The sequence below is a fragment of the Pongo pygmaeus genome, chromosome 15, assembly GCF_028885625.2.
Source record: "Pongo pygmaeus isolate AG05252 chromosome 15, NHGRI_mPonPyg2-v2.0_pri, whole genome shotgun sequence".
Lineage (NCBI taxonomy): Eukaryota > Metazoa > Chordata > Mammalia > Primates > Hominidae > Pongo > Pongo pygmaeus.
Genome location: NC_072388.2, coordinates 104,441,632 through 104,469,551, shown reverse-complemented (window position 1 = coordinate 104,469,551; position 27,920 = coordinate 104,441,632). Strand labels below are relative to the sequence as shown.

General features: G+C 55.6%; 2 protein-coding genes and 1 long non-coding RNA gene across 11 annotated transcripts in view; 1 reads left to right on the top strand and 2 right to left on the bottom strand.

Annotated features, from left to right (window-relative positions):
- Positions 1–12,988, bottom strand: part of PACS2 (phosphofurin acidic cluster sorting protein 2) — an 83,579-nt gene extending 70,591 nt beyond the window's left edge. For 4 of the 8 annotated variants that reach the window (XM_063652101.1, XM_054449181.2, XM_054449183.2 and 1 more), the window contains exon 1: positions 12,684–12,986. In XM_063652101.1, coding sequence (XP_063508171.1) covers positions 12,684–12,802 — 119 coding nt within the window. In that variant the 5' untranslated portion in view covers positions 12,803–12,986. Of the gene's footprint in view, positions 1–12,683 lie in introns of all 8 variants that reach the window. The other 4 variants (XM_063652099.1, XM_063652102.1, XM_054449182.2 and 1 more) reach the window with 2 other exon arrangements.
- A 2,275-nt stretch (positions 12,989–15,263) lies between these two features.
- LOC134738176 (uncharacterized) lies at positions 15,264–26,481 on the bottom strand. Its single transcript, XR_010123799.1, has 4 exons — positions 26,321–26,481; positions 18,010–18,193; positions 16,334–17,100; positions 15,264–15,389 (listed from the first exon to the last, which is right to left on the bottom strand). It is a non-coding gene; the product is annotated as an uncharacterized LOC134738176 (long non-coding RNA).
- BRF1 (BRF1 RNA polymerase III transcription initiation factor subunit) overlaps positions 26,480–27,920 on the top strand; it is a 77,869-nt gene continuing 76,428 nt past the window's right edge. For both annotated transcript variants that reach the window (XM_054449188.2, XM_054449187.2), the window contains exon 1: positions 26,480–27,185. In XM_054449188.2, the coding sequence (XP_054305163.1) occupies positions 27,002–27,185 (184 nt within the window). In that variant the 5' untranslated portion in view covers positions 26,480–27,001. The remainder of the gene's footprint in view (positions 27,186–27,920) is intronic.

The following is a 27,920-nucleotide window of genomic DNA, read 5'->3' as shown; positions in this document are numbered from 1 at the left end:
GGTTTGCACCAGGTCACCCACTATTGGGTCCCCTTTCTGAAGGGACCACATTCTCCAGGAGGAGAGGTGAGGACAACCCTGGACAGCTGCCTCTTCCCCAGTCAAAGGAAAGCTGGCCACTCCAGGGGTTGGGGCAGGGGGCGCGGCATAAGCCCTGTGTCCTTTAAGAACTGCACCCCCTCTTCTCTGTGCACCTCCACACCTAGGGAAACACTCAACCTCTGACCAAGAGTCACCCCCTAATCAGTGCTGGAAATTTTCCCAGGGAATAACTGGAACCACTGCAGGGCCTGGTCCACTGAAGGTTGACGAATCCTGGGGGAGGCACTGTTCTGATAGAATCCGCAGCGAAATCTCGGGTGGCCTGGGCCAGTGAGCCAAGGCTCAGCTGTCAATGGTCCCTCGGGTGGCCTGGGCCGGTGAGCCAAGGCTCGGCTGTCAATGGTCCTGCTCCCTGGCAGGGAACCGCTCGAGCCACATTAGCAATCTCTGGATATCATGTTGCTAATTAAAGAAACCTCCAAAACCTTCGATAGCCCACCAGAGTCAGGTGCAGTCCGAGAGCCTGGCCAGCTGCCCTCTGCCCCCACCACATCCTCCCCAGGCAAGTGCAGTGAGCAAGGGGCAGAGGCATGAGATGCATCACCCTGCCCCCAGCACAGGCTCTGAGCGTTAGCAGCAGACACCTGCTGTGATTCCTGGCCCTGGCCCCAGCACCATTTGACAGGACCACGGCAGGAGAACAACTCCGCCCCGGCCCCCCGTCACCACTTGCCGAGGGTCTGAGAAGCAAGAGGATGGTGGAGATGGTGGAGGAGCTACCCACGGGAGCCAAGGTCCCCGCCCCTCAGGCCCACAATCCCCAATGCTCAGGCAGTGAGCGCAGCAGGCAGTGGTGGCAGGCGCTGACCTGGCCGGCCACATCCCCTCAGGCTACCACCACTACCACCACTGCAGCCTCTTGACCTTCCTGGACCCCTCCCCAAGGCCTGCCCTCCTTCCCCCTTGTTTCTGAGGCTCGCTCTGTGTGGCCAGGTCAGGCACACCGGCCTCCCAGCTGGTGAGATGCCCCTTGGCCCTGTGGCCTAGCAGCTGTTCTTCACGCCCAAAGCTGACACCTCCCTCAGGAGACAGCGACGCTGGTCTCCTGATAGGCGCTGTATTTATAAACACAGGCCACGCTCAGCTCCATTTCCAGCTGAAGCCATAGCCAGGAGAGCCACGAGTACGCCGATTCGGGTGTGGTGACTTAACTTTCCAAAGCACGACAACCTTTACGTCCAGCTAGGTGGGAAAAACAGGAAGTCCAGGGCCAAGCTGGAAATTGCAGAAGCCGAAGGAACAGCAGGACTGACTGCAAGGGGCAGGCTGGCGGGGACTGGAGGCCGCCCAGGGCACCACAGCAGCTCCCACCAGGAGGAACGGCAGAGTCCTGGCTGCAGGGTGAACGTGGAGCTCACAGCAGCCAGCACGCTCAGGCCAGGAGAGCCCAGACCTCATGGTGGTTCTTCAAGACCAAAGCTCCTCCTCTGCTCCCTGGCTAGGCCACACCCCAGGCTTGAGGTGGGGGAGGAAGGAGAGCCCTAGGCCAGACCGAGGGGCCTCATGACCTAACACTTGTGTGGCACACGGGCAGCCCGAGAATGTGGAAGAGCCACCCTCCCGGGCCCCACCACGGAGCACCTCCTAGAGGCACCGGCGGGCACTGCCCGAAGCCTGAGCCGCCATCCCTCTCCTCGGTGCTCAGAGGAACGAACAGCCCAATTCAGCACCGCACCAGGAAGGCCTGGCCCCGAGGGACTGCCTGCTAGCAGGGCATCGGCCTCCTGCCACTCACCCTCCTGAGGCGCTCCTGGGGTGACTGGGAAGATGCAGTATGTCTGGTATGTCCACCCTCAAACTGACCAGGAGCGAGCTCATACGGAAGCCTCAACTCCACTGCTGCGGAGGAGCCCCTGCCCCACCTGTGTCCAGGACCAGGAAGTGGGTGCGGGTCTCAACTCCACTGCTGCGGGGGAGTCCCCGCCCCACCCGTATCCAGGACCAGGGAGGCGGGTGCTGGTTTCGAGGTGGCCCTGGAGACACCTGCACGAGCCCAGCATGCAATGCCAATGAAAAGTTTTGCCCAATTATTTTGCATCTAAAAAGAGGCAAGTCCTGGCTGGGGCCATACAATAAAGAAACATTGTCAATGCCTCTTGCAAGGTCAGCTACCGAATTACACTGGGAAATGAGGCTCAAATTAAACAAAAGATGCTGGTGGCATCCTAGCTATCAACTGGTCCCTGGTCACCTCTGTCCTGATGCAGACGTGGGACTCCCAGAAGGCTGGAGAGTAAACAAAGGCATGGAGGAGGGGCCCAGCAGAGGGGCCAAGCTCGCGGGACAGCAGCCCAAGGTCAGGGCCCTTCCCATCAGCATTGGCTTGGTGCCGTTCCCCGTGCTCACCAGAACAAGAACAACATTTGAGAAGAGGGATGTGCATCTGCAGGTCTGCCTTGCTGTGGATCCACATCCTGGCCTGCCAGGGAAGGGACAGTGCTGGTCACCCCCACACTGGCCATCTCCGCAAGATGAAACGCATCCTGGGGAAGGCTGAAGGGAGGCTGGACTGCATGGCCACTTTGCTGCTCAGCTCAAGACACACCTGGCTCCTAGGGCTGCTGAGCTGAGCTGCCTGTGCGTGGCGGCTGCTGCCAGCTGCTCTTGGGACACGGGCTGGATGGGGCAGTCGAGAGACAGAAATGCGAGACATAGCATTGGACTGAGCGAGCTGACCACCTGGGCCTCAAGCCCGTGGATCCCAAACTCCTCTGCCAAGCAAGGCCCAGGATGTTGGCCCAAAAGGTTGTGCAAGGGTTGCGTGGGGACTGAAGGCCCTTCCAAGTCCCCTCCTCTGCTCCAGCTCACCCCACCTTGTCTCAGGACTCAGGGGTCATTAGAACCCATCTGTCTCCTTGCTGAACCCCTGAAGAGAGCCGCTGCCTTGAGGCAAACCCTCCCCAACCCCACCCCACCCCGAAGCCACAGCACTGACCCCTTCACAACCACTGTGTCCCAGCCCCTCCCTGTCCCACCACCCTACGACGGTGCCCTCAGGGCTGGGCCACAGGCAAAGAGCCGGCTGGAGTGTCTCTGCACTTGGCCAGGTGCTGCCTGTGTCCGGGGGCAGGGGGTGCCCACAGCTTGGCCAGGGGGTACTAAGGAAAGGCTGGTTGGGGCAGTGGAGCGGGACAGCCAGGCCCAGAGCGGGTTGCTCAGCCCCAGGCCTGTGTGCACCCCCAGCAGGAAGGGCAGACCTACCCCTTCCCCAGTGTCTTCCCGTGCCCTTTTCTGCCCCTTTTGGGTCCTGACTCCTCTGTTGAGCGGCACCTGCACCCCAGGGGACCCAGCATGGCCCCTGACCATGCAGAGGACCTGGGGCCACGGCCACGAATGTCCTGGGCCTGAGAGCAGCCCAGCAGTAGCCAGTGCTCCGCGGGGCTCCTGGAGAGCCTGCCCCCCATCTGTGGGGTGAGACGGGGCGCCACCGGCCTCCACAGGCTGGAGCCCTCGAGGAGCTGCCAACGACCCCAGCACCATGACCAGCAGCCAAGCTCTCATCACTCTCACAACCCTGCTAAGTCGGCCTGAGCTGAGCACACAGCGGCGCGCACCTGCGGAGCAGAAAGGGACGGCCTCTCAGCTATTTTTAGGGCTGCCTCTCAGAGCAGCTGCCGAGCCAACCAGGCCCAGCCAGCCTGCGGGGCCAGCAGCTCACAGGCCTCAGGGCTGCCCTTAGCGGGAGCCTGTCCTACAGAGACCGTCCACTGCCAGGGAGGAATAAGCATGCCACACCCTGCCCCCTGGTCCTGGGGAAAGCACTGTACAACCTTCATCCTGCCACCCCTTCCCACCTGCACCTGAGCACCACCCTGCCTCGGCAATGCCACTGCCTGCCACAACCACACACAAGTCACAGGGTCCAAAGAGACCCCCATCGCTGTGACTGACCGCAGACCCACTCTCTGCAGCAGCCCCCCCGACTCCACCACAGCACCGCAGCTACCCACTCCATCAAACCTTCCTGAGACGCATGCTGAGAATGCTGGGCAGAGAGAGGGAGAGGGCTGGTTCTAGTGCCCAGATCCAAGGAAAGCATCCTTTAGTCCAAGGGCACTGTAGCCCCCTGCCCTCCATCTCCTGCACAAAAGCCAGTCCCCAGCAAGAGACCTACTGCCATGTGACTGCAGTGTTGACAGCAGGACAGAACAGCCAGAGGTTTCTAGGCCTGCATCTTGAAAGCAGGGCACTGCCTGCACAGACAGGGCGGTGCGCATGCACTGTGCTGGCCACGGCGATGGGCCAGGTCCTCCGAATCCCCAAGGCCTCCAGGGCTATGGGCACCGTCTTGCTGCCCCTTGGCCCCAGCTCGAGTGCTGCCCAGCCTACAGGCCACCGGCTGCCCAGGTCAGCTTCCTCAGCCCCTCCCTCAGAGCAGCCCGTCTTCCCTGGATCACTGCACACCACCTCCGAAAGTCCAGTCCTCACCCCCTCCCTCAGAGCAGCCTGTCTTCCCCAGATCACTGCAGACCACCTCCGAAAGCCCTGTCCCAAGCCCTGCACGACACCTCCCACCCGTCTCCACCTGCACACCCCGAGGCAATCTCCACCTCCAGTGTGGTCCACCGCTCCAGCAGCACTGCTCTCCCAAACACACACACTTGAAATAGTCCAGCGACTTCCCCACCACTCAAAATGAAACCACACTCCTTGGCATGACATCCTGGTTCCATTACAGGAACGTCCGCCAAGGAGCTACACTGTGCAGGCTCTGGGCAGCACCGAGCAAGGCAGACAGGGTCCCGCCGTGAGAGTCTTGTGCAGGCTGGCAGGGGTCAGTAGGCAATATGCGTCCTGAGGAGACGCCCCTGCACGTGGACAGAGGCAGGGGGAAGGGCTGGAGACAGGCTACTGCCCCAGCCAGCCGCCGCCCACTGACACTACCCAGTGCATCTACGGATGTGGAGGATCCGGCAGGAAGAGCAACACGTCCAACTGTTGCTCCAGAGGTGAGAGAGAGTAGCGCAGAAGCAACAGCGGAAGAGAAAGTGGCTGAGAGCTTCCCAGGACTCACGAAAATCATCAATCCACGAAGTCAGCAAGTCTAGTAACCCCGACTCAGGCAATCACAACAGAACCCATACGAGGACCCACCATGAGACGACCGTTGGCAACGATGACATGACCACAAAGCCACCCAGACGTCTCCCTCCAGCGTGTCACGGCCGCTGACCTCTTACAGCAAAGCTGGAAGTCAAAGCCAGGGACACCCTGCCTGGACCTGTGGGAGGAGCACACACCACCCCAGCATCGTACAACCAGCACACGCCCTGCTCAGGATGAGGGTAAGCTAAAACATTTTCAGACAAACAGTAAGAGAAGGCAGTTACCAGCAGATCCTCACTAAAGGAAATCCTAAGAACAAATGTTCAATGGAAGGAGGAAAATGATTCCTGACATGCAAGAAGATTGAGCAACAAAGGAAGTGGTGAGTTTTGAAGCTCATCAAATATCACACTATAAAGCACTAACAACATCTTGTGGGCTTCATAAGAAAACAATTAAAATACACAGTAACAAAAGCATATGAATATAAACATGAAAGGGTTGGATTAGAATAAAGTGGTCTAAGGTCCCTGCCTAGTTCAGCAGGAGAGTAAAGATACAATTAACTATGCACATTAAAATTTACAGGGTAGGCTGGGCGTGGTGGCTTATGCCTGTAATCCCAGCACTTTGGGAGGCCGAGGCAGGTGGATCATTTGAGGTCAGGAGTTCGAGACCAGTCTGGCCAACATGGTGAAACCCCGTCTCTACTAAAAATACAAAAAAATTAGCTGGGTGCGGTGGCGCGCGCCTGTAGTTCCAGCTACTCGGGAGGCTGAGGCACAAGAATCACTTGACCTGGGAGGTGGAGGTTGCAGTGAGCCAAGATTCAGCCACTGCATTCCAGCCTGGGTGACAGAGCGAGACTCCATCTCAAAAGAGAGAGACTCCATCTCAAAAAATAAAAAATAAAAAAAAAAGGCCAGGCACAGTGGCTCAGCCTGTAATCCCAGCACTTTGGGAGGCTGAGGCAGGTAGACTGCTTGAGCCCAGGAATTCAAGACCAGCTCGAGCAACATGGAAAAACCCAGTCTCTACAAAAAATACAAAATTTAGCCAGGTGTGGTGGTGCACACCTGTAGTCCCAGCTACTTGGGAAGCTGAGGTGGAAGGATTGATTAAGCCTGGGAGTTCAAGGCTACAGTGAGCTGTGATCGTCCCACTACACTCCAGCCTAGGTGACAGAGTGAGATCCTGTCTCAAAAAAAAAAAAAAAAAAGTATAAAACAGAAACTGACAGAACTGTTAGAAAAATAGACCAATCTATTCTCAGATTATAAGATTTTAACATACATTTCTAGTAGACAAAAAAAGGGAACGGACTTGAAGACCACAATAAACCAAGCTTGATCTAATGGACAAACACTGCACCATCAACTGCCAAACACACATTCCTTTTACGTATAAACAGAACACGTATTAAAATTGACACACTGAACCAGAAAGCAAGTTCAAAAAAAAAAAAAAATTTTTTTTTTTTTTGAGATGGAGTCTCACTCTATTGCCCAAGCTGGAGTGCAGTGGTGCCATCTTGGCTCACTGCAACCTCCGCCTCCCGAGTTCAAGTGATTCTCCTGCTTCAGCCTCCTGAGTAGCTGGAATTACAGGTGCGTGCCAACACGCCTGGCTAATTTTTGTATTTTTAGTAGAGATGGGATTTCGCAACATTGCCCAGGCTGGTCTCGAACTCCTAACCTCCGGTAATCCACCCACCTCAGCCTCCCAAAGTGCTGGGATTACAGGTGTGAACCACCAGGCTCGGCCAGTCAGGTTATTTTATAAGTGAATTATCCCAAACATTCAAGGAAGAAATGACTCCAATTTTACGTAAGCTATACCACGATACAGAAAAGAGGAAGTACTCATCTCATTTCACAAGGAAATCTTAGCACCAAAATCTGCTAAGGACTACAGAAGAAAGGAAGCACATAGACCCTAGACACAGATGCAAAAGTCCTAAACAAGATACTAATCATCTAAACCCACCAATGTGGGCAGGTGCGGAGGCTCACACCTGGAGTCCCAGCTCTTTGAGAGGCAGAGGTGGGAGGATGACTTGAGGCCAGGAGTTGGAGACCAGCCTGAGCAACATAGGGAGACCCTGTCTCTACAGAAAATTTAAAATTAGCCAGGCCAGTGGCATGCACCTGTGGTCTCAGCTACTCAGGAGGCTGAGGCAGGAGGATTGCTTGAGCCATGGTCACGCCACTGCACTCCAGCCTAGGCAACAGAGCAAGACCCTGTCTCAATAAATAAATAAATAAATAAATATCCACCGATTTTTAAAAAGGGTAATACAACTTGCCTAAACTAGTATTTTTCCAGGAATAGGTTAATGTTAGAAAATCAATTTACAGCTAGGCATGGTGGCTCACGCCTGTAATCCCAGCACTTTGGGAGGCTGAGGTGGACAGATAACAAGGTCAGGAGATCGAGACCCTCCTGGCCAACATGGTGAAACCCCGTCTCTACTAAAAATACAAAAACTCGCTGGGCATGGTGGTGCACACCTGTAGTCCCAGCTACTTGGGAGGCTGAGGCAGGAGAATTGCTTGAACCTGGGAGGCAGAGGTTGCAGTGAGCCGAGATCACGCCACTGCACTCCAGCCTGGTAACAGAGCAAGACTCTGTCTCGAAAAAAAAAAAGAAAAGAAATAAAGTCAATTTATGTAATTTACCACAATAGCAATGAAAAGATAAAAATTATATAATCCTCTTAATGAAAGTATTTGATTAGATTCAACTTCCACTCATAATGATTTCTTTAAAAAGCCTTTGCAAGTCATGAATAGGATGGGACTTTTTAACTGCATAAAGGCTATCCACAAAAAGTTGCAGCAAACATCGTCCTTAATGGTAAAACACTGGAAACCTTCCTTAAGGTCAAGACAGAACACGGGTAATCCACGCAACCAACCATATTCAACACTGTACTGTGACAACTGGCACAGTCAGGCAAGAGAAAGAAATAAAAGTATGAGGATTGAAAAGAAACAATTTTGTCTTTTGCAAAAGATAAAACATACACTTTGAAAATGCAAAATAATCTATAGATAAGTTACTAGGTTAAAAATAGTAAAATCACTGATTTCTTTGAATAATCAACGGAATTTCTATATGTTAGCAACAAACATAATAAAAAGCTGACTTTTACTATGACTTCTAAAATACAAGCATCTAGAAACAAATTAACAAAGGATATGCATGACAGCAGAATCTTGTAAAACTCTCAAAATACATTCAAGACCTAAGTAAATAGCTTGGTCATGAATTAGAAGACTCACTACCACATAAATGTCAATTCTCCCCAACCTGCTCTACAGAGTTAAAGAACTTCCAATTATAAACCAAATGTGGCTTTGTGTGAAACTTAAAAAGATAATTCTGGCAAGGCGTGGTGGCTCATGCCTGTAATCCCAGCACTTTGGGAGGCCGAGGCAGGCGGATCACGAGGTCAAGAGATCGAGACCATCCTGGCCAACATGGTGAAACCCCGTCTCTACTAAAAATACAGAAATTAGCTGGGCGTGGTGGTGCATGCCTGTGGTTCCAACTACTCAGGAGGCTGAGGCAGGAGAATTGCTTGAACCCGGGAGGTGGAGGTTGCAGTGAGCTGAGATCGTGCCACTGCACTCCAGCCTGGGCGACAGAGTGTCTCAAAAAAATAAAATAGGCAGGGCGCAGTGGCTCACGCCTGTAATACCAACACTTTGGGAGACCAAGGCGGGCGGATCACGAGGTCAGAAGATCGAGACCATCCTGGCTAACACGGTGAAACCCCGTCTCTACTAAAAATAAAAAAAAATTAGCCAAGCATAGTGGCGGGCACCTGTAGTCCCAGCTACTCGGGAGGCTGAGGCAGGAGAATGGCGTGAACCCGGAAGGTGGAGCTTGCAGTGAGCTGAGACAGCGCCACTGCACTCTAGCCTGGGTGACAGAGCAAGACTCCATCTCAAAATAAAATAAAATAAAATAAAAATACAAAAATTAGCCGGGCATGCTGGTGGGCACCTGTAGTCCTAGCTACTTGGGAGGCTGAGGCAGGAGAATCGAAGGCAGCGGTTGTAGTGAGCCAAGATCGCACCACTGCACTCCAGCCTGGTGACAGAGTGAGACTGTCTCAAAAAAACAAAACAAAACAAAAAAATTAGATAGACATGGTGGTGTATACCTGTAGTCCCAGCTGCTCAGGAAGCTGATGTGGGAGGACTGCTTGAGCCCAAGTTTTAGGGGTTACAATGAGCCATGATCGAGCCACTGCACCCCAGTCTGGGCCACAGAGTGAGGCTCTGTCTCTAAAAAACAAAAAGATGGCCAGGCACAGTGGCTCACACCTGTAATCTCAGTACTTTGGGAGGCCGAGGTGAGAGGATCACTTGAGCCCATGAGTTCAAGACCAGTCTGGGCAACATAGGGAGACCCTGTCTCTACAACAACAACAACAAAATACATAAATAAAAACAAATTAATAAACATCAACAGAAAAAACAAGTGGGAAGGGCAAGGTACAAAGCAGCCCAGCTCTTGCTGAAGAGCGGGTGGGGGCGCTCAGGGACATGGGTACCAGAAGGACACTCTGGGAACCTGGCAGGCAGAGGCCACAGATAGGCACTGATGCATACCCCGTGGGCCACCTAGGAGCACCATGTGTAACAGTGCGGAGCCAAAAGCGTCGCAAGGAAACCCAGGGCACAGGCCACCCCAACGACAGCCCAGCATGCCCAGTTCAAGCTCCCGAGGGCAGACTTCTCCAGCTGCCTCCCAGAAGGAGAACTGAAACGAGACCAGCACCCCAGCCTGGCAAACGGTCAATATGCACACTCCACCAGGCTGACACAGGGAGTGTACCCAGAGGCTGCTCAGAGAGCAAAGATTCGCTCATAACTGGACGGGGACATTCTCAACACAGCCGAGAAAGGATGACTATCTCTAAAAAAAACTGCTGAAACTCAAGGAGAAAAAAAGAGAAAGAAAAACTGGCAAAGGAACAGGAATTTCACTGACAAGGAAGTACAAATGGCCTAAATTAGTAATCAGAGAAATTCAAGTTAAAACCACGATACCACCTCACACCCACCAGACTGGCAAAAATTAAGTCAAATGAGTGTTGGCACAAATGTGGAGCAGTGGGGACTCTCGTCCCTGTCAGTGGGGGCCAGAGCAGGCACAACCACTCTGGAAAACTGCCCAGCAGTAATGCTGAGTGCGTGCACACCCCCAACATAAATCCTGGTAGCTGGGCAGCACATGCTTAAGACAGGCCCTGCCCATCCAGAAAGACACACGCAGAAGACAGGCAGAAGGATGTCCACAGCAGCACGGGGCTTGTAATTAACCAAAAAACTGGAAACAAGCCAAGATCCCTTGACAGAAGCAGAGCCGAGGTACTATCATGCCAAGGAATAGTATGCAGCAGTGAACACGCCGAAAGCCATCAGTACAGACGCAGCCCAGAAGCTTCATGGCTGGGCAAAAGTGAGAAGTACAGAAAAACACAGGAGGAACGAAGCAAAACTAAGTAGCAGACTGTCTGAGGATGCACGGACAGGCGGCACAAGCACAAAGCAAAGCTGGGGGCAAGCCCACCTATGACGGGCCCTGTTCCAGGACAGGTAAGGGCAGGAGCTCATTATGAGGCTGAGCATGTTCTACGAACAAACTGCATCTGCCCACCCAGACAACTGCGCCGCTCGCCCCTCCGCCCATCAACTCCACACCGACAGAACAAACCCTGTCCTCCTGCGTACCCTTCCTCCCAACCCTGTCCAGGCCAGAGCTCAGGAACCCCCCAGCACTTAGCGCTACCCAGCCCAGGTGCCCCCATCTACCCCCACCTGTCCTAACCAGGCTTCTCGAAACCTGCCCTACCCATACCCTCCCCACAGACAACAGAGTGGGCTTTCTAGACCCCTGGAGAATAGAGCACAGCTCCACAGTGGGGCTGATAAGGCCCCCGGCCCCTCCTGCCACAGGCCCCCACCTCCCTTGGGTTAAAGACTTTGCCGCTCATTCGGAGGGCCCCAGGAAGCTGCTGCAGAGGTTCAGCAAGGGCAGGCTATGTGCTGCAGTGCTGGAGCAGGGGAGCGCCAACAGCCAGCATGAAGGTTCTGGGGCTGTGGGTGAGGCAGTGACTCACAGGGGCAGACAGGAGAAGGGCTGTGGGGCTGTGGGACCTGACACTGGGGCAATCGCCAAGACCTGGAATGGAGAAGCAGCCAGGCCTGGGGAGATGCTCCTGGCTTTGGCTTTGAGGCCCCAGAGACTTCCCAGAAGAGAGGCAAGTAGGCACATCTGCAGTGCTCGGCCCCAGACCTGGGGCAAATGCTGACCCTTAGGTCTCATATGGACACTGGGTCCTTCGGGAAGCCCCGCCAGATGCAAGAGTCGTGCTGGGTGGGCATCCTTCCTGTCCACTCAGCATAACCAAAGCCCTGAGGTCCCAACCCTGCGCTCCAGGAGGGCAAGCCCCACTGTCCAGCGGCTCTGCAACTCCAACACCACGCTCAGAAATGCAGGTTGTGGGAGCCACAGGAAAGAACGAGAGGCCCACCTGCAGCTGACTAGTGGTGGAACAACTCAATGCCACGTGGGGTCCCCTCCAGGCATACTGGCCACTTCCAGTGCCTGGAAGGTCCGCTCACCCTCCCATCTCCCCAGGGAGAACTCTCACTACACCCAACTGCCTCCTCTTCTAGCCTGCTGTCTATTCTAGAACCAGAACTTTTCCAGAGAGCGTCTCTCTCCTCCTTAGCCTTGGAGCTTCCTGAGCAGGAACTACCAAGTCACGAAGAAATTACAAAAGTTTCAAACTGAGCAGGAGACACAGGGAAGCTGCAAGTCCAAGGAAGCCTGGGCTATGGCCGAAGGGTAAACCTTGTCCAATCGTCACCGCTGGGCGACCGGGCGCCCCCCTACCAAGTGCAGAACAGCCAGTCTTCCGCAATGGCAAGATCAACAGGGAGGCGCAAATAGCAGTACTGGCTTAGAGACGTCTCTCAATGAGAGACAGCGCCAACCAGGTACCCGCGAGGACGACCCCGCCCCGCAAGACAGGGCATCTCCACCGCGCGCTGGACGGAGAATACAACCAAGTCCTGCGCGCCCCGTGCGCCGGGGGTTGCTCCCAGGCCGAGGTCTGACAGTGTCGCCGAACGCGAAAGGAAGCGTGTGGTACCCGAGAGAGGAAGCACCCTCGTCGCCCCGGCCGGCACCGCATTGAGGCAGGTGTGCAGGTACGGTTGCGGCAAGCCAGGTGAGCGCCGCCCGGGAGCCCCAAGGTCCCGCCGGGCCTGAGCAGCACCGGGTCCTCGGAAGCTGAGCGCGGCCCCCGGCGCTCGGGACCTGGGGGGCTGGGGCCGCGCTTGCCGGAGCTGCGGGGGGCGGCGGCTGCACGCGTCGAACGGGCGGGCGGGGGCGCGGAGGGCGACCTGTGCTCCGCTGGGGGACCCGGGCCGGGGATGGGGCGCGCGGAGGCCGCGGCCAGGACACCCCCGGCAGGTGCCCGGCGGAAACAAAGCGTGGCGGGCGGCGCGTACCTGGGCACGCAGCTGGGGCTGGAGCCGTCCACCTCCCAGGTGGCGAACAGGTTCATGGGCACAGGCGTGTTGAGCGCGCCGGGCGCGCCGGGGAGGCCGAGGCGGCCTCGCTCGGCCATGGCGCCGGCCCCGCCGCTCCCTCGGCGGCCTGGGGCTGCGGCCGGGCCGCGGACGCGCGGCGGGCGGGCCGGGCGCGCGGAGGGCGGCGGCGCGGTCACATGGCTGCCGGGCGGCGGAGGGGACGGGCCGGGCCCGGGCGTCGGACAGGCCCGCCGGCGGCGACGAGCTGAGGCCGCTCCGCCCCGCCCCGCCCCGCCCCGCCCCACCCGGCGCCCCGCCCGCGCCCCGCGCGCCCCCGGCCGCCCCGCGCGCGCCCGGCGCCCTCCGACCCGCGCCGGCGCCGCCGATTGGCTGGGCGGGGCGCGAGCTCTCCGCCTCGGGTCCAATCGCCGCCGGCGCAGCGAGCGCCGGAAGTGAGGTGCGCGCGCGCTTCCTCTGGCGGCGCCTCGCGGGGCGTCCCCGTCCGCCGGTGCGCGAGAGCGCGCACTCACGCGCCTGCGCGCAGGCCCCGCCCGCCGCGCCCCGCCCCGCCCCCCGGGAGCCGCTGGCAAGGGCCGGGAGAGACGCGGCGGTCCACCGGGTCGCGGCCAGCCTCGGGCGCCGCCCCCTAAGGAAAGCTCATCGTTGTCCTGGCGATGCCCGCCTCCCCACGCGCGGATTCCCCGGCCTCGACACTTTCCCGCCTGCACTCCGCCATGCCCCGAGTCTCCCCGCCCCCCTGCCCTCGGCGCCCCTTGTCTCCTGCCGACCCCCGCTGGGTTGGCCCGGCTGTGCCGGCCCCGCCCGTCTCCGAGCTCTTCCCCCGCGCCCCCTGCGCGGGTTCCCCGGGACGCAGGGAGGTGGCCGGGCCTGGCGGCGGTCGCGGGAACGCGAAGCCACTCGGGGCGCCAGGCTCCCGAGCTTAGCCCCCAGGGCTCCAGATGCCCCCGGGCGCCCTCTTTGCGTCCCAGCATCCTTATTCAGCGCCGCTTTTCAGCGTTGAGCTCAGGACAATGGAGAACAAATCTCTGGGGTCAAGGCTGGCTCCTGGCCCTGGGGTTAACAGTGAACTTGGGGACCCAAGCAAAGAGGAGGCAATGGCTAGAGCCGCCGGGGCCCAACGTCTAGGCTCCGGGGCTCAGGGAGGGTGCTTCCCCCATCTGTTTGGCAGCGGCTCTGGTCCAGCACCAGATGCCGCGCCGAGATTTAGGAAACGGTTTTCAGGCCTCTCTTCTGTTTCCTTGTTTCACAGTTAGTTTACAGTTGCTTTTCTCTCCGCCCTGTGTTTTGTCTACAAGTAGTTTTACTGAAACAAATCCAGCCCGAGCAAATTGACTTGGAGCTGGTTTCTTTCCTGGCCCACGGGGCTTGCCACCCCAGTGCCCCGTCGACTCCTTCTGCAAAGGCCCTCATGCCGCTGCTTCCTCCGTTGAGAGAGCTCAGCCTCCAGCTGTAACTCCTGTATCTAGAACTGCAAACAGCTGCGACTGCTTAAAGCCAGGGTCCCACTTCGGAGAGAACAAGGGAATCTGTGTTTCCCACGCGCCCCCGGCTCCTCTGGGGTGATACACTGAGAGCCATGAGGGTCTGTCTGACCTTGGCCAGCTGACTGGGGTATTGTCTTACGTTGCTTCTCGGCGGGCAGAGGGCCTGTGGCTCTCATACCTTTGAGACAGGGTAGGGGGAGAAGTGACTATGTCCAGAGAGGGGGTAGCCATACCCCAGGAGGACAGGCTGTCTGTGATGGGAGGGCAGGAGACAGGCACCCATTGACCCCCGAACTGAGCATACGGAGCTGCTGGACCTGGCGAGTGTGCAGTTGCAGTCAGACGGATGGGCTGCCTGACATATTGTGCCTGTGTGCGCCAGCGTCTAACCCAGGCAGGGACAACTGGGGGTCAAGTGAGGAGATGCGGGGTGACTAAGCCGTGCACAGCAGGGCTTGGCACCAGCTGCCACCATTGAGCGGCGCCCCTCCTCTGTGCCAGGCACTGTTATGAGCCCTTAAGGGTCATGACAGCTTTGTCCCATCCCAAGTGACAGAAGAGGAGATGGCGGCCTGTGAGGTTATGCAGCTGCCAGGGGTCGGGATGTGACCCACACAGTCTGTACCAGAGTGGCCCCAAGTAGCCGTATGGTGAGTCTACATCAATGCTTCTGCCAGGCAGGAAAGCAGGGACACGAAACACACCATCCATCACGCCTGCGACCATGTTTATGTTTGTTTTTAAGGTGGGATGGTGGTGATGAGACTGTGGTCTTCTGTATTTTCCAAGTGGATAGATGTCCCTTGGGTGATCAGAGTAACTTTTTAGCCAGAACCTGTTATTTACACTGCCCTCCTCTGTCAGAAAATGATGCTGTGCTGGGGTCCTTCTCTTGAGGGCTATGGGTCACAGGAGGAGATCCCTGAAGGCTGGGAGGCACCCCTCCCCATGACCCCATGACCCTGGCATGGTGTGAGCCCTCACCCCCGTGTTTGGAGCACCGGTGCTTTCTCTGATAACGTTTTCTTGAAAGCAGGAACTTGGTTTGAGACAAACCTCTTGGATGACTGAGGTGGCTGGGCACGGTTGGGGAGGAGGTCCAAGAAGAGGATCCTTCAGAGCTCTGGGGTCCCAGGAGGACAACCTGAAAGCTGGTCCTACCACGTGCTGCCCGGGGTCCCTGGAGGTTGTGGGAGTTATTATTATTTAATAAGTTAAAGCCTCAAGGTTCTGAATGCTTGGCTAGGACTCCATTGGTATTAAAAAGACGAAGCCCCAACCCCCGATCATGGGACAGGATGGGCTGAGGCCTTGCCTCTGTCCGCCTGGCTTCGCTAGGTCCCTCCACCTAGGGTCAAGGCTCAGGCTTTTCCAGTCGGGCGCCAGGACCATGGGCTGCTTGGAAACGCATTCATCTCCTCAGCCTGGGCTAAAATGACACAGACACACAGCAGGCCCTGCCGAAGTCGGGGAGTGGGGGAGGGGCCTCCTCCAGGGCCAGCACTGGTCAGTTGGCGGCTCCAGCCCACAGCTCCCCTACTCCTTCTCCTGCCAGGAGCTGGGCTGAGGAAGCAGCCCCACGAGGCCAGGTCCCTGCCCAGCCCATGCCATGGCAGAGGGACAGAACTGCCGAACCCCTAGACAGGCCCTGCCGCGTCCACTCCCGTGGTTGGAGCACGTGGCCATCACTGAGGCTGAGGAGGAAACGTCACAAAAAAGCTACAGCAGGGCCTTCCTCCTGGAGGCATTTTCTGGGGAGCCATGTGGGGGATGGCCAGGAGCTCTAAGACTGCTGAGATCACTGCACCCGCAGCCGCACCTGTGGACAGTTCCCATGGTCACCCTTAGAGCAGCTCAACTGCTGAGAGTGAGGCCTGGAATCAACCCTGGGGTTGTAGAGTAGAACAGGGTTAGGTGAGCCATGATAGAACCTGATAGAATATTCTACAGCTGGCAGAAATAGTGAGTTAAAAGTAGCTAAAAACAGGCCAGTTTCAGGGGCTCACACCTGTAATCCCAGCACTTTGGGAGGCCAAAGCGCACAGATCCCGTGACCTCAGGAGTTCAAGACCAGCTTGGGCAATATGGCAAAGTCCCATCTCTAACAAAAATACAAAAACATACCTGGGCATGGTGGTGCACATCTGTGATCCCAGTGACTTGGGAAGCTGAGGCGGGAGAATCACTTGAACCCAGGAGGTGGAGGTTGCAGTGAACCAGGATCACACCACTGCACTCCAGTCCGGGGGACAGAGCCAGGCTCCATCTCAAAAAATAAAAATAAAAATAAAAAGGCCGGGCACGGTGGCTCATGCCTGTAATCTTAGCACTTTGGGAGGCCGAGGTGGGCGGATCACCTGAGGTCAGGAGTTTGTGACCATCCTGGCCAGCATAGTGAAACCCCATCTCTACTAAAAATACAAAAAATTAGTGGGGCGTGATGGTGCACGCCTGTAATCCCAGCTACTCGGGAGGCTGAGGCAGGAGAATCACTTGAACCCAGGAGGCAGAGGTTCCATTGAGCCAAGATTGCGCCACTGCACTCCAGCCTGGGTGACAAGAGTGAAACTCTGTCTCAAAAAACCAAAAATGTATGTGAAAATGCACATCCATGTGCAGTATGTATTTACATGTTAGTGATTATACACGTAAAACACCTATTTTCAGGTATAGAAAAATATTGATAGGACACAAATTAATCCAAAGTGTTAAGAAAGTATCTCTGTATGATGGGGATTCCATTGATTTGGCTTCTCCTTTTTGCTTATCTTTATCTCCTATTTTCTCCACGATGAATATGTATTAATTGTGTAGGGAAAATCAAACCACAACAGGGTGAGCTGCCATTGGCTGGAGAGTCGGACGCCATCTGGCTGGGGCTGCGCCCCATCCTGAAAAAACCAAACATACAAAGGGAACCCTCACCCCATGCAACAAACTACTGAGGATGATCTTTGTAAGAATACTGAATGTTTCACTAGAGTAACATTCTTTTTTTTTTTTTTTGAGATGGAGTCTCGCTCTGTCTGTCGCCCAGGCTGGAGTGCAGTGGTGCCATCTCAGCTCACTGCAAGCTCCGCCTCCCGGGTTCACGCCATTCTCCTGCCTCAGCCTCCTGAGTAGCGGGGACTACAGGCGCCCGCCACCACTCCTGGCTAATTTTTTGTATTTTTAGTAGAGACGGGGTTTCGCCGTGTTAGCCAGGATGGTCTTGATCTCCTGACCTCGTGATCCGCCCGCCTCGACCTCCCAAAGTGCTGAGATTACAGGTGAGAGCCACTGCGCCTGGCTCACTAGGGTAACATTCCTAATATCAAAGGAAATCATACAAGTCCGTAAGACCATTAAAAAATTCCCAGTGGAAAATGGTTAGAGAAGCTACAAAAGATTCACAAAAGAATAAGTGAGACAGTTGTCGCTACTATCAGGAATTGTAAATTATAAAAAGATGCACATGGCCGGGTGCGGTGGCTCATACCTGTAATCCCAGCACTTTGGGAGGCCGAGGCGGGTAGATCACCAGGTCAGGAGTTCAAAACTAGCCTGACCAATATGGTGAAACCCCGTCTCTACTAAAAATACAAAAATTAGTCGGGCATGTTGGCGGGCGCCTGTAGTCCCAGCTACTCGGGAGGCTGAGACAGGAGAATTGCTTGAACCCAGGAGGCGGAGCTTGCAGTGAGCCGAGATCACGCCACTGCACTCCAGCCTGGGCGACAGAGTGAGACTCTGTCTAAAAAAAAAAAGACGCACGTCACCACCTTCTCCTTAATGCAGGCTAATCTAGACCTAACACAGACCTAAGGTCGTGATGACATCCTCGGTGTCCTGCACGCTGCTCCCCTCCTGGGTTGGGCACAGGCGGCGCAGCTCCCTCACACAGCACCTGGGGCAGGACCCGGAGCAGCCCTGGAGATTGGCTTGGCAAGGTCTTGGGAGATTTGCCTGGGCTCGTGGGTATCCCATGGCATCCTGCAGGTGACACTGGAAATGTCAATGGGGACGCAGGTACAGGTGTGTGAGATACTTCAAACAGCAACACTTACAGAAAGGAACGTCCGGTCCTGGGGAAATGACAAAACTTGCCCTGGTACATCCACCCCATGGGACGTGAAATAACCGGCAACACGGAATGCTGCCTCGGTTTTAGCAACATGGGGAAATTCTCAGGATATGTGATTGTGTGACAAATCAAGGTGTAAAGTTGAACACAGCATGACCTGGATTCAGGAATAAAACTCTCCCCTCTTGGCTGTGGTTATCCTGAGCCCCAAGATTAAGAGGGACCTTGATGCATAAATTTTAACACTTCTCTCTTTCCCACTGTAGAATATTGTCACAATAAGCCAGGACATAACTTAAATATTAGAAAAGAAAGGAAAACACCCAGGCCCTAATACAGAAATCAGCCAAGGCATTCACAGACATCAGAATAGCAATTACCGCAACACATGTCAACCAACACTCAACCTCAATGCTCTTCGTGCGGGACGGATTTCTGGTTTTGTTAGGTTTTGTTTGTCTTTTTCTTTTTTTTTCTTTTGTTTTCTTGACAGGGTCTTGCTCTGTCAACCAGGCTGGAGTCCAGTGGTGCCATCATGGCTCACTGTAGGCCGGATCTCCTGGACTCAAACCATCCTCCTGCCTCAGCCTCTCAAAGTGCTGGGATTACAAGTGTGAACCACTGTGCTGGGCCCCTAAGGGTTTTAAAAAATTATTTATTTATTTAGAGACAGAGTCATGGCCAGGCGCAGTGGCTCACGCCTGTAATCCCAGCACTTTGGGAGGCTGAGGCAGGCGGATCATGAAGTCAGGAATTCCAGACCAGCCTGACCAACATGGTGAAACCCTGTCTCTACTAAAACTGCAAAAATTAGCTGGGCACAGTGGCTCATACCTATAATCACAGCTACTCAGAAGGCTGAGGCAGGAGAATCACTCGAACCCAGGAGGCAGAGGTTGCAGTGAGCCAAGATTGCACCACTGTACTCCAGCCTGGATGACAGAGCAAGACTCCATCTCAAAAAAAAAAAAAAAAGAATCTACCTCTGTTGTGCCCAGGCTGGAATGCAATGGTGCCATCTCAGCTCACTGCAACTTCCATCTCCGGGGTTCAGGCAATCCTCCCTCTCCAGTCTCCCGAGTAGCTGGGACCACAGGCATGTACCACCACACCTGGCTAATTTTTGTATTTTTGTTAGAGATGCTGTTTTGCCATATTTCCCAGGCTGGTCTCGAACCCCTGGGCTCAATCAATCCTCTCACCTCAGCCTCCCAAAGTGCTGGGATTACAGGTGTGAGCCACTGTGCCCAGCCTAATTGTCTTTTTTTTGGGGACAGAGTCTCACTCTGTGGTCCAGGCTGGAGTGCTGTGGTGTGATCATAACTCATTGCAGCCTCAGTCACCTGGGCTCAAGCGATTCTCCTGCCTCAGCCTCCCAAGTAGCTGAACTATAGGCATGCACCACCACACACAGCTAATTTTTAAATTTTTTGTAGAGACAGGGATCTCACTTTGTTGCCCAGGCTGGTCTCGAACTCCTGGGCTCAAGCTATCCTCCCACCTCTGCCTCCCAAAGTGCTGGGATGACAGGCGTGAGCCACTGTCCTGGCCTGGCCCTTGACTTCTGTGGTGGAAGGTGGACTGGAGCCTCACCAAGTCTCACTCAAGTTGCGGAGAACAGACAGGAGCAGGGACTTGCCTTCTGAGCAGTCTGTCTACCAGACACATGTCCTCCATCATACTCCGCAGTGCTAGGGTGGGCTATTCTTATCCCTGTTATGCAGATGAGGAAATAGAAACCTAGAGAGATTGAAGCACTTGCCCAAGGCCAGGCAGCAGGTGAGAAGGTGAGAAGGCCATAGAAGCTTGCCTTCTCATTTCCCCTGCTGACTGCTGTATGGGGGGACAGGGCTGTTGAGTACCCAGGAGTTCTTTTGATCAAATGTGATAAGATGACAGACACAGAGATAACTGCCTTTGAAAGAGGAGTTTATGACTCACAGTTCCAAGCAGGAGGGGCACGTGGGGAAGCACCCAGGGCCAGTCAGGACAGAGGGGGTGAAGGGTGGGCAAGAGTCTTTATTGCCATTTTCCAGGCAAGGCAGAGTAGGCAAGCTGAGCAGAATTAGAATTGGGTCATTTCAGTGGGCTCTGGGCTTGGGGGGTGGTATCTAGCTATCTGGTACCTGGCCCTGGAGTGATTTAGGGCAGGGGGCTAGTGTTCTGGAATGCAGGAGCCTGATGAAAGGAGGCAGGTGGGACTCATGATGGTTGCTCTGCATATCAAAGGTATGCTCAGCCTGCACGGTGGCTCAAGCCTGGGATCTCAGTACTTCGGGAGGCTGGGGCCAAAGGATCTCTTGAGTCCAGGAGTTTGAGACAACAGTGAGCTATGATCATACCACTGCACTCCAGCCTGGGTGACAGAGTGAGACCCTGTCTCAAAAAGAAAAAAAAGAAAAAATAAAGTAAATAAGGCATACTCAGAGACAAGTGGTCAGCTGTCTCTAGGAATTAGCTAACCCTGGGAGGGGCAGTCCCTCTCCAGGTCCACGAGACCCCAAGATGTCAAAGCACCACAGACGAGAACATGATGAGGCTTGGCACGGTGGCTCACACCTGTAATCCCAGCACTTTGGGAGGCCAAGGCAGACGGATCATTTGAGGTCAGGAATTCAAGATAAGCCTGGCCAACATGATGGAACCCTGACTCTACTAAAAATACAGAAATTAGCTGGGCGCAGTGGCAGGCGCCTGTAATCCTAGCTACTTGGGAGGCTGAGGCAGGAGAATTGCTTGAACCCGGGAGGTGGAGATTGCGGTACATCAACATTGTGCCATTGCACTACAGCCTGGGCGACACAGTGAGACTCAGTCTCAAAAAAAAACCCCAAAAAACAGGCCAGGTGCGGTGGCTCACACCTATAATCCCAGCACTTTTGGAGGTTGAGGTGGGTGGATCATGAGGTCAGGAGATCGAGGCCACCCTGGCCAACACGGTGAAACCCCATCTCTACTAAAAATACAAAAAATTAGCCGGGCATGGTGGCATGCACCTGTAATCCCAGCTAATCGGGAGGCTGAGGCAGGAGAATGGCTTGAACCTGGGAGGCAGAGGTTGCAGTGAGCCGAGATGGTGCCACTGCACTCCAGCCTGGGCGACAGAGTGAGACTGCGTCTCAAAAACAAAACAAAACAAAACAAAACAAAACAAAACAAACCCAAAAACAAAAGACACCATGAATGAAGAAAGCCTCCAGGAGGGGGAAGTTTGCAGGTGCCTAACCCCGCTGGTCAGGTCATTTTTCTCAGGCCCTGAGAAAAGGAAATCCTTCCTGGTCTAAGTTTTACGAGCATGTTCAGTTCAGATTAAAGCAATTCTCTCATTTCAGCGCAACACCTACATTGCTTTCCAGCTCTCTGGGGCCCCCATGAAGGAATGTTCCTGCCCCACACCCCCAGCCTGGGCCCCGCTCTGCTGCTGTGTGCTGGAGTCAGGTCTAGGGGCAAGCCCACAACCTCTCCCTGTTTACATCCAGGCAGAGATCACTACACATTTCCAGCGTCTCTGTGGCGAGGTGCAAGTGAGGGTCCTGCCTCATAGGGCTGAATGAGGATTACAGAGGACCCTGGGCACTGGGAGCCGGTGCTGGGTGCCCAGTGTGGCTGCTCTGAGGGTGCTGGTGCCCCTCGGCTGCCCTTGCTTGACTCTTTGAGCTTGTCAGTCAGTCCTAAATGTTTCCAAGCTTCCTGGGGCGCTTGCAGCAGGGGGCACCTAACCGGTCCCCAGGGCAGTTCTCTGCATTCTCCCTGTAACCTGACTCCATTCTTTATGCCTTCACATCATGTAGGGAGCCTTACTCCCTGCCTCAGTTGGTTCACACTGCAACGGCAAACCACCACAGTCCAAGTGGCTTATAAACCACAATTCATTTCGCAGGACGGTGCTGGCAGATGCCGTGTCTGGTGAGGGCCACTTCCTGGTTCATGGACGGTACCCTCTTCCTGCATCCGCACATGGGGGAAGCAGCAGACAAGCTCCCTCTAGCTACGTTTTTTCTTTCATCTTGTTTCTTTTTTCTTTGAGACAGGTTCTCAATCTGTCGCCCAGGCTGGAGTGGAATGGTGTGATCTCAGCTCACTGCAGCCTCAACCTTCTGGGCTCAAGCAATCCCCCTACCTCAGCCTCCCAAGTAGCTGGGACTACAGACACATGCTACCACAACCGGCTAAGTTTTTGTAGAGTCAGGGTTTTGCCATGTTGCTTAGGCTGGTCTCAAACTCCTGGACTCAAGCAATCCTCCTTCCTCAGCCTCCCAAAGTGCTGAGATCACAGATGTGAGCCACTGTGCCCAGCCAGCCACTTTTCTGAGAGCATTAATCCCACTCATGAGGGAAGCAGCCCTCATGACCTCATCTCCCAAAGGCCCCACCTCTCTAAAACCATTGCCTTGGGGCAAGGATGTCAACATATGGACTTTGGGGGAACACACATGATATGATTTGGCTCTGTGTACCCACCCAGATCTCATCTTGAATTTCCACATGTTGTGGAGGGACCTGGTGGGAGGGAATTGAATCATGGGGGCAGGTCTTTCCCGTGCTGTTCTTGTGATTGTGAATAAGTCTCACGAGATCTGATGGTTTTATAAGAGGGAGTTTCCCTGCAGAAGCTCTCTCTCTCTTCCTGCTGCCATCCACATAAGACGTGACTTGCTCCTCCTTGCCTTCCTCCATGATTGTGAGGCCTCTGCAGCCATGTGGAACTGTAGGTCCAATAACCTCTTTTGTTTGTTAATTGCCCAGTCTCTCAGCAGTGTGAAAACAGACTAATACAACGCACATTCAGACCATAGCACCCCTGCTCTGCAGCCCATCTGAGCAAAGGCTTAGTTCTGGCAGCACGCACCTTGGGCCATTGCCCAGTAGAGCCACACCCTTTTTTATATTTTATTTTATTTATTGTGAGACGGAGTTTTGCTCTTGTTGTCCAGGCTGAAGTGCAATGACACCATCTCGCCTCACCACAACCCCCGCCTTCCAGGTTCAAGCAATTCTCCTGCCTCAGCCTCCCGAGTAGCTGGAACTACAGGCGCCCACCACCACAACTGCTAATTTTTGTATTTTTAGTAAAGATGGTTTTCACCATGTTGGCCAGGATGGTCTTGATCTCTTGACCTCGTGATCTGCCCTCCTCTGCCTCCCAAAGTGCTGGGATTACAGTCCTGAGCCACTGAGCCTGGCCGAAACCACACCCTTTAAACCTCTTACCGTTGTGGGTGTGGTCTTCCCCACCCTCTGCTCCTCTGGCCAATCCTGTCCTGTACTGCCTGACTGTCCTGTACCGCCTGACTGTCCTGCACCGCTGTGGCCTGGGAGGCATGCTGCCCCTGCACCTGCAGGCACCTCACAGGCTTTGGTGAGGGAGCACACGAAATAACCCCTCTAGTCTGTGAGGTGAGAGCAAGGATCCAGTGGCCACACGGACTCAGATTGGATTTTGGCTTTGTCATCTACTGGCTATGAGATTTGGGGCTGTCACCCCTCACATCCTCAAGGGCTCCCTCCATAAAATGGAGATGACAGTATCTGCAAGCTAGTGTTGCCATGAGGATGAAATGTCATCATGGACAGAGAGCATTTTGCATAGATATCAATAATACATATTTGAAAAATCCCCAACATTTAGAAACAAAACAATACACTTCCTAATAACCCTTGGATCCGGGAGGAAATTAAGAGTGGAGAGAATCTTGAGCTGAATGAAAATGAAAACACAGCACATTGAAATGTGCAGGATTCAGCTAAAGTGGTAATTACAGGGAGAATTATAGCAATAAAATGCCTATTTATAAAAGAAAAGAGATCTTAAATCAATGATCTCATCTTTCACCTTAAAAAACTAGAAAAAGGCCAGGCGCGGTGGATCACGCCTGTAGTCCCAGCACTTTGGGAGGCTGAGGCGGGTGGATCACGAGGTCAGGAGATCGAGACCATCCTGGCTAACACAGTGAAACCCCGTCTCTACTAAAAACACAAAAAATTAGCCGGGCATGGTGGTGGGCACCTGTAGTCCCAGCTACTTGGGAGGCCGAGGCAGGAGAATGGCATGAACCCGGGAGGCGGAGGTTACAGTGAGCCAAGATCGCACCACTGCACTCCAGCCTGGGTGACAGAGCGAGACTCCACCTCAAAAAACGAAACAAAACAAAAACTAGAAAAAGGGGCCAGGTGCATTGGCTCACGCATATAATCTCAACACTTTGGGAGACCAAGACAGGTGGATCACTTGTGGTCAGGAGTTTGGGACCAGCCTGGCCAACATAGTGAAACCCCATCTCTACTAAAAATACAAAAATTAGCTGGGTGTGGTGGTGCATGCCTGTAATTCCAGCTACTTGGGAGGCTGAGGCAACAGAATCACTTGAACCTGGGAGGCGGAAGTTGCAGTGAGCTGAGATGGCACCACTGAACTCCAGCCTGGGTGTTCTCTGTCTCAAAAAGAAAAAAAAAAAAGAACTAGAGAAAGGGCAGGGAGCAGTGGCTCATGCCTGTAATCCCAGCACTTTGGGAGGACAAGGCGGGTGGCTCACTTGAGCCCAGGAGTTCCAGACCAGCCTGGGCAATGAGGCAAAAACCCATCTCTACAAAAAATATTATCTGGGTGTGGTGGCACATGCCTGTAGTTCCAGCTACTCGGGAGGCTGAGGTGGGAGGATCACCTGAGCCCAGGAGGTAGAGTCTGCAGTGAGGCTTGATTATGCTACTGCACTCCACCTTGGGTGACAGAATAAGACACTATCTCAATTTTTAAAAAATGAAGAAACTAGAAAAAGGGAACAAATTGAACCAAATTAAGTGGAAAGAAGGATCTAACAAAAATGAGAGCAGAAATTAATGAAATAGGGCCATGCACGGTGGCTCATGCCTGTAATCCCAGCACTTTGGGAGGCTGAAGTGGGCGGATCACCTGAGGTGGGGAGTTCAAGACTGGCCTGACCAACATGGAGAAACCCCGTCTCTACTAAAAATACAAAATTAGCCAGGTGTGGTGGTGCATACCTGTAATCCCAGCTACTCGGGAGGCTGAGAGAGGAGAATCACTTAAACCCAGGAGGCAGAGGTTGCAGTGAGCCGATATCTGGCCACCGCACTCCAGCCTGGACGACAGAGCAGAGACTCCGTCTCAAACAAACAAAAAAAAAGAGGGTGGGGTCTTCCGCATTTCCTTTTTTCTCTTTTTTTTTTTTTTTGAGACAGAGTTTCACTCTTGTCACCCGTCACCCAGGCTGGAGTGCAATGGCGCGATCTCAGCTCACGGCAACCTCCACCTCTCAGGTTCAAGCGGTTCTCCTGTCTCAGACTCGCGAGTAGCTGGGATTACAGGCACCCACCACCAAGCCTGGCTAATTTTTTTGTATTTTTAGTGGAGACGGGGTTTCGCCATGTTGGCCAGGCTCGTCTCGAACTCCTCACCTCACGTGATTCGCCTGCCTTGGCCTCCCAAAGTGCTGGGATTACAAGCGTGAGCCACTGTGCCTGGTCACGCATTTCTTTTTAGGCTCATTCCTGGGTATGTCACCGGCCCTATGGCGATTGTGAACCGCACCTGAAGATATTTGAGGGCGTGCGCAGCCAGGGCTCCCGCTCTGGGCAGGGGGCATAGCGAGGTGACTCACGGGAAACCACAGGTGGACGAATGACTGCTAGAAAGTGGGAATTTTAGGGGAACAGAAAACGGAGAATAGCGGGGCGCACGGGGAGGCTCTGGAACCTGGGCAAGCGGAGCGGCGGACGCCGCAAATGCGGAGGGCGAGGCAGGGTGGCCGCTGGCGGGCGTCTACACCTCCGCTGCCAGGCCCCGCAACGAAGCCGCCCTGGCCCCGCCCACCACTCCCAGAGCCAGGGGTTGGGTCCTAGGTCGCCCTCAGGGGCAAGGCCCCGCCCACCACGCGCGGCCCCTCGCCTCAAGCCCCGCCCACAGCTCGGGTCCAGGCCCACGCTCCGCCCCCTTCCCCGCCCACAGCTCCAGTTCCCTTCGCAGGCCGTCTCCCCACGGGAGGCCCCGCCCCCCACCCTCAGCCCCGCATCCGGCTCTGAGTCCTCACCCCAGGCCTTGCTCGCCGCTGGAGACCGCGCTCACTATTCGAGGAGGACCCTCCCCTGCCCCGCGTCCAGCTTTAGTCCCCGACTGCGTTCATCGCCAAGGGCCCGCCCACTGCCTTAGGTCCCGTCGTCAGCCTCGGGTCCCGTCCCGGCCGCACTCACCGCGAGGCCCCACCCTTAGCTCTAGTCCCCGGTGTCGCCCACCGCCGAGGCCCCGCCCCCAGCTCCAGTCCCGGGCTGCGCTCACTGCCGTGGCCCCGCCCCCAAGCGCCAGTCCTCGGCTGCGCTCACCGCTAGGCCCCGCTCGTGTTCCGCCGAAGCCCAGCCCCCGCAGGTCGCCCCTCCGACGCCGGCGCGCCGCAAGGGAGGCCAGCTCGCTCGCAGTAGGGAGGCCGCGGCCGCGCCGGGCCGGGAGGTCGCGGCTCCAGTCCTCGCGTCTCCGCCGTGGTCCCGGTGCCTGTCCCATCCCGAGGGCGCGGCCGTTGCGGGCGGCGCGGCCCCGGCTCGCGCGGCGAATCTGCGGCTGCGAATCGGCTGGCGCGGGGCCTCGCGAGAGCGGCGAGGCCTGGGCGACTGGGCCTGGGCGGGCGGCTGGGCCTGGGCGGGCGGCGCGGGCTGCTCCGGAGGCTCAGGCGGCTTGAGAGTCTCGGGAGGCTCCAGGCGCTGCCCGCGCGGTCGCCGGCATGACGGGCCGCGTGTGCCGCGGTTGCGGCGGCACGGACATCGAGCTGGACGCGGCGCGCGGGGACGCGGTGTGCACCGCCTGCGGCTCAGTGCTGGAGGACAACATCATCGTGTCCGAGGTGCAGTTCGTGGAGAGCAGCGGCGGCGGCTCCTCGGCTGTGGGCCAGTTCGTGTCTCTCGACGGTGAGTCCCGCGGGCTGGCGCTGCGCGGACTTCCCGGTGCGGCTTAGGCGGGCTGGAGGCGGTGACGGCGCGGCCGGGACCCGCGCCTCGGTACCGCACGCTCTGTCGGGGCGCGCGGTTCTGCGCCGTCTTGGCGCGAGTATGGATCCCCTTGGCGCGAATGTAGACCTCCTTGGCGCGAATGTAGGCCTCCTTGGCGCGCCTGTGGACCCCCGTGGCGCGCGTGGACTCCCTCTACACACGCGTGGGCCAGGGCAGCCAGCACAGGGAGGGTTGAAGAGAGCCTGGGGAGCCCAGAAGGCCCCTCAAGGTGCCCCTCACTGTCACTGTCTGTGCCTGCAGTTTTGTTTTCAGCAATGTCTGGTACTTAGAATCCGATTGCTGCTGCCCTTGGCCTTGGCGGTTCCCGGGCGGATGCCCTAGGGCCACTCGGGCTGCTGCAGGCCTCGGAGGGGACGTTTCAGTGATGGGCAGTATTGCGGGCTGGGGATGGACCCCAGCCTGTGGAAGGAGCTGGACTGTGGCCAGTTTCAGGTGGTTGTGAATAGAGCTGCTAAAAGGATTCATTTGCAGCTCTCTGTGTGAACATACGTTTTCATTTCTCTGGGGAACTTAGCTATATGTTTAACTCTATGGGAAACCGTCATGAACTGTTTTGTGATGTGGCTGTGCCATTATGCATTCTCACCAGTTGCCCCACATCTTCACCAGCACTTGGTGTTGTCGATGTTTTTA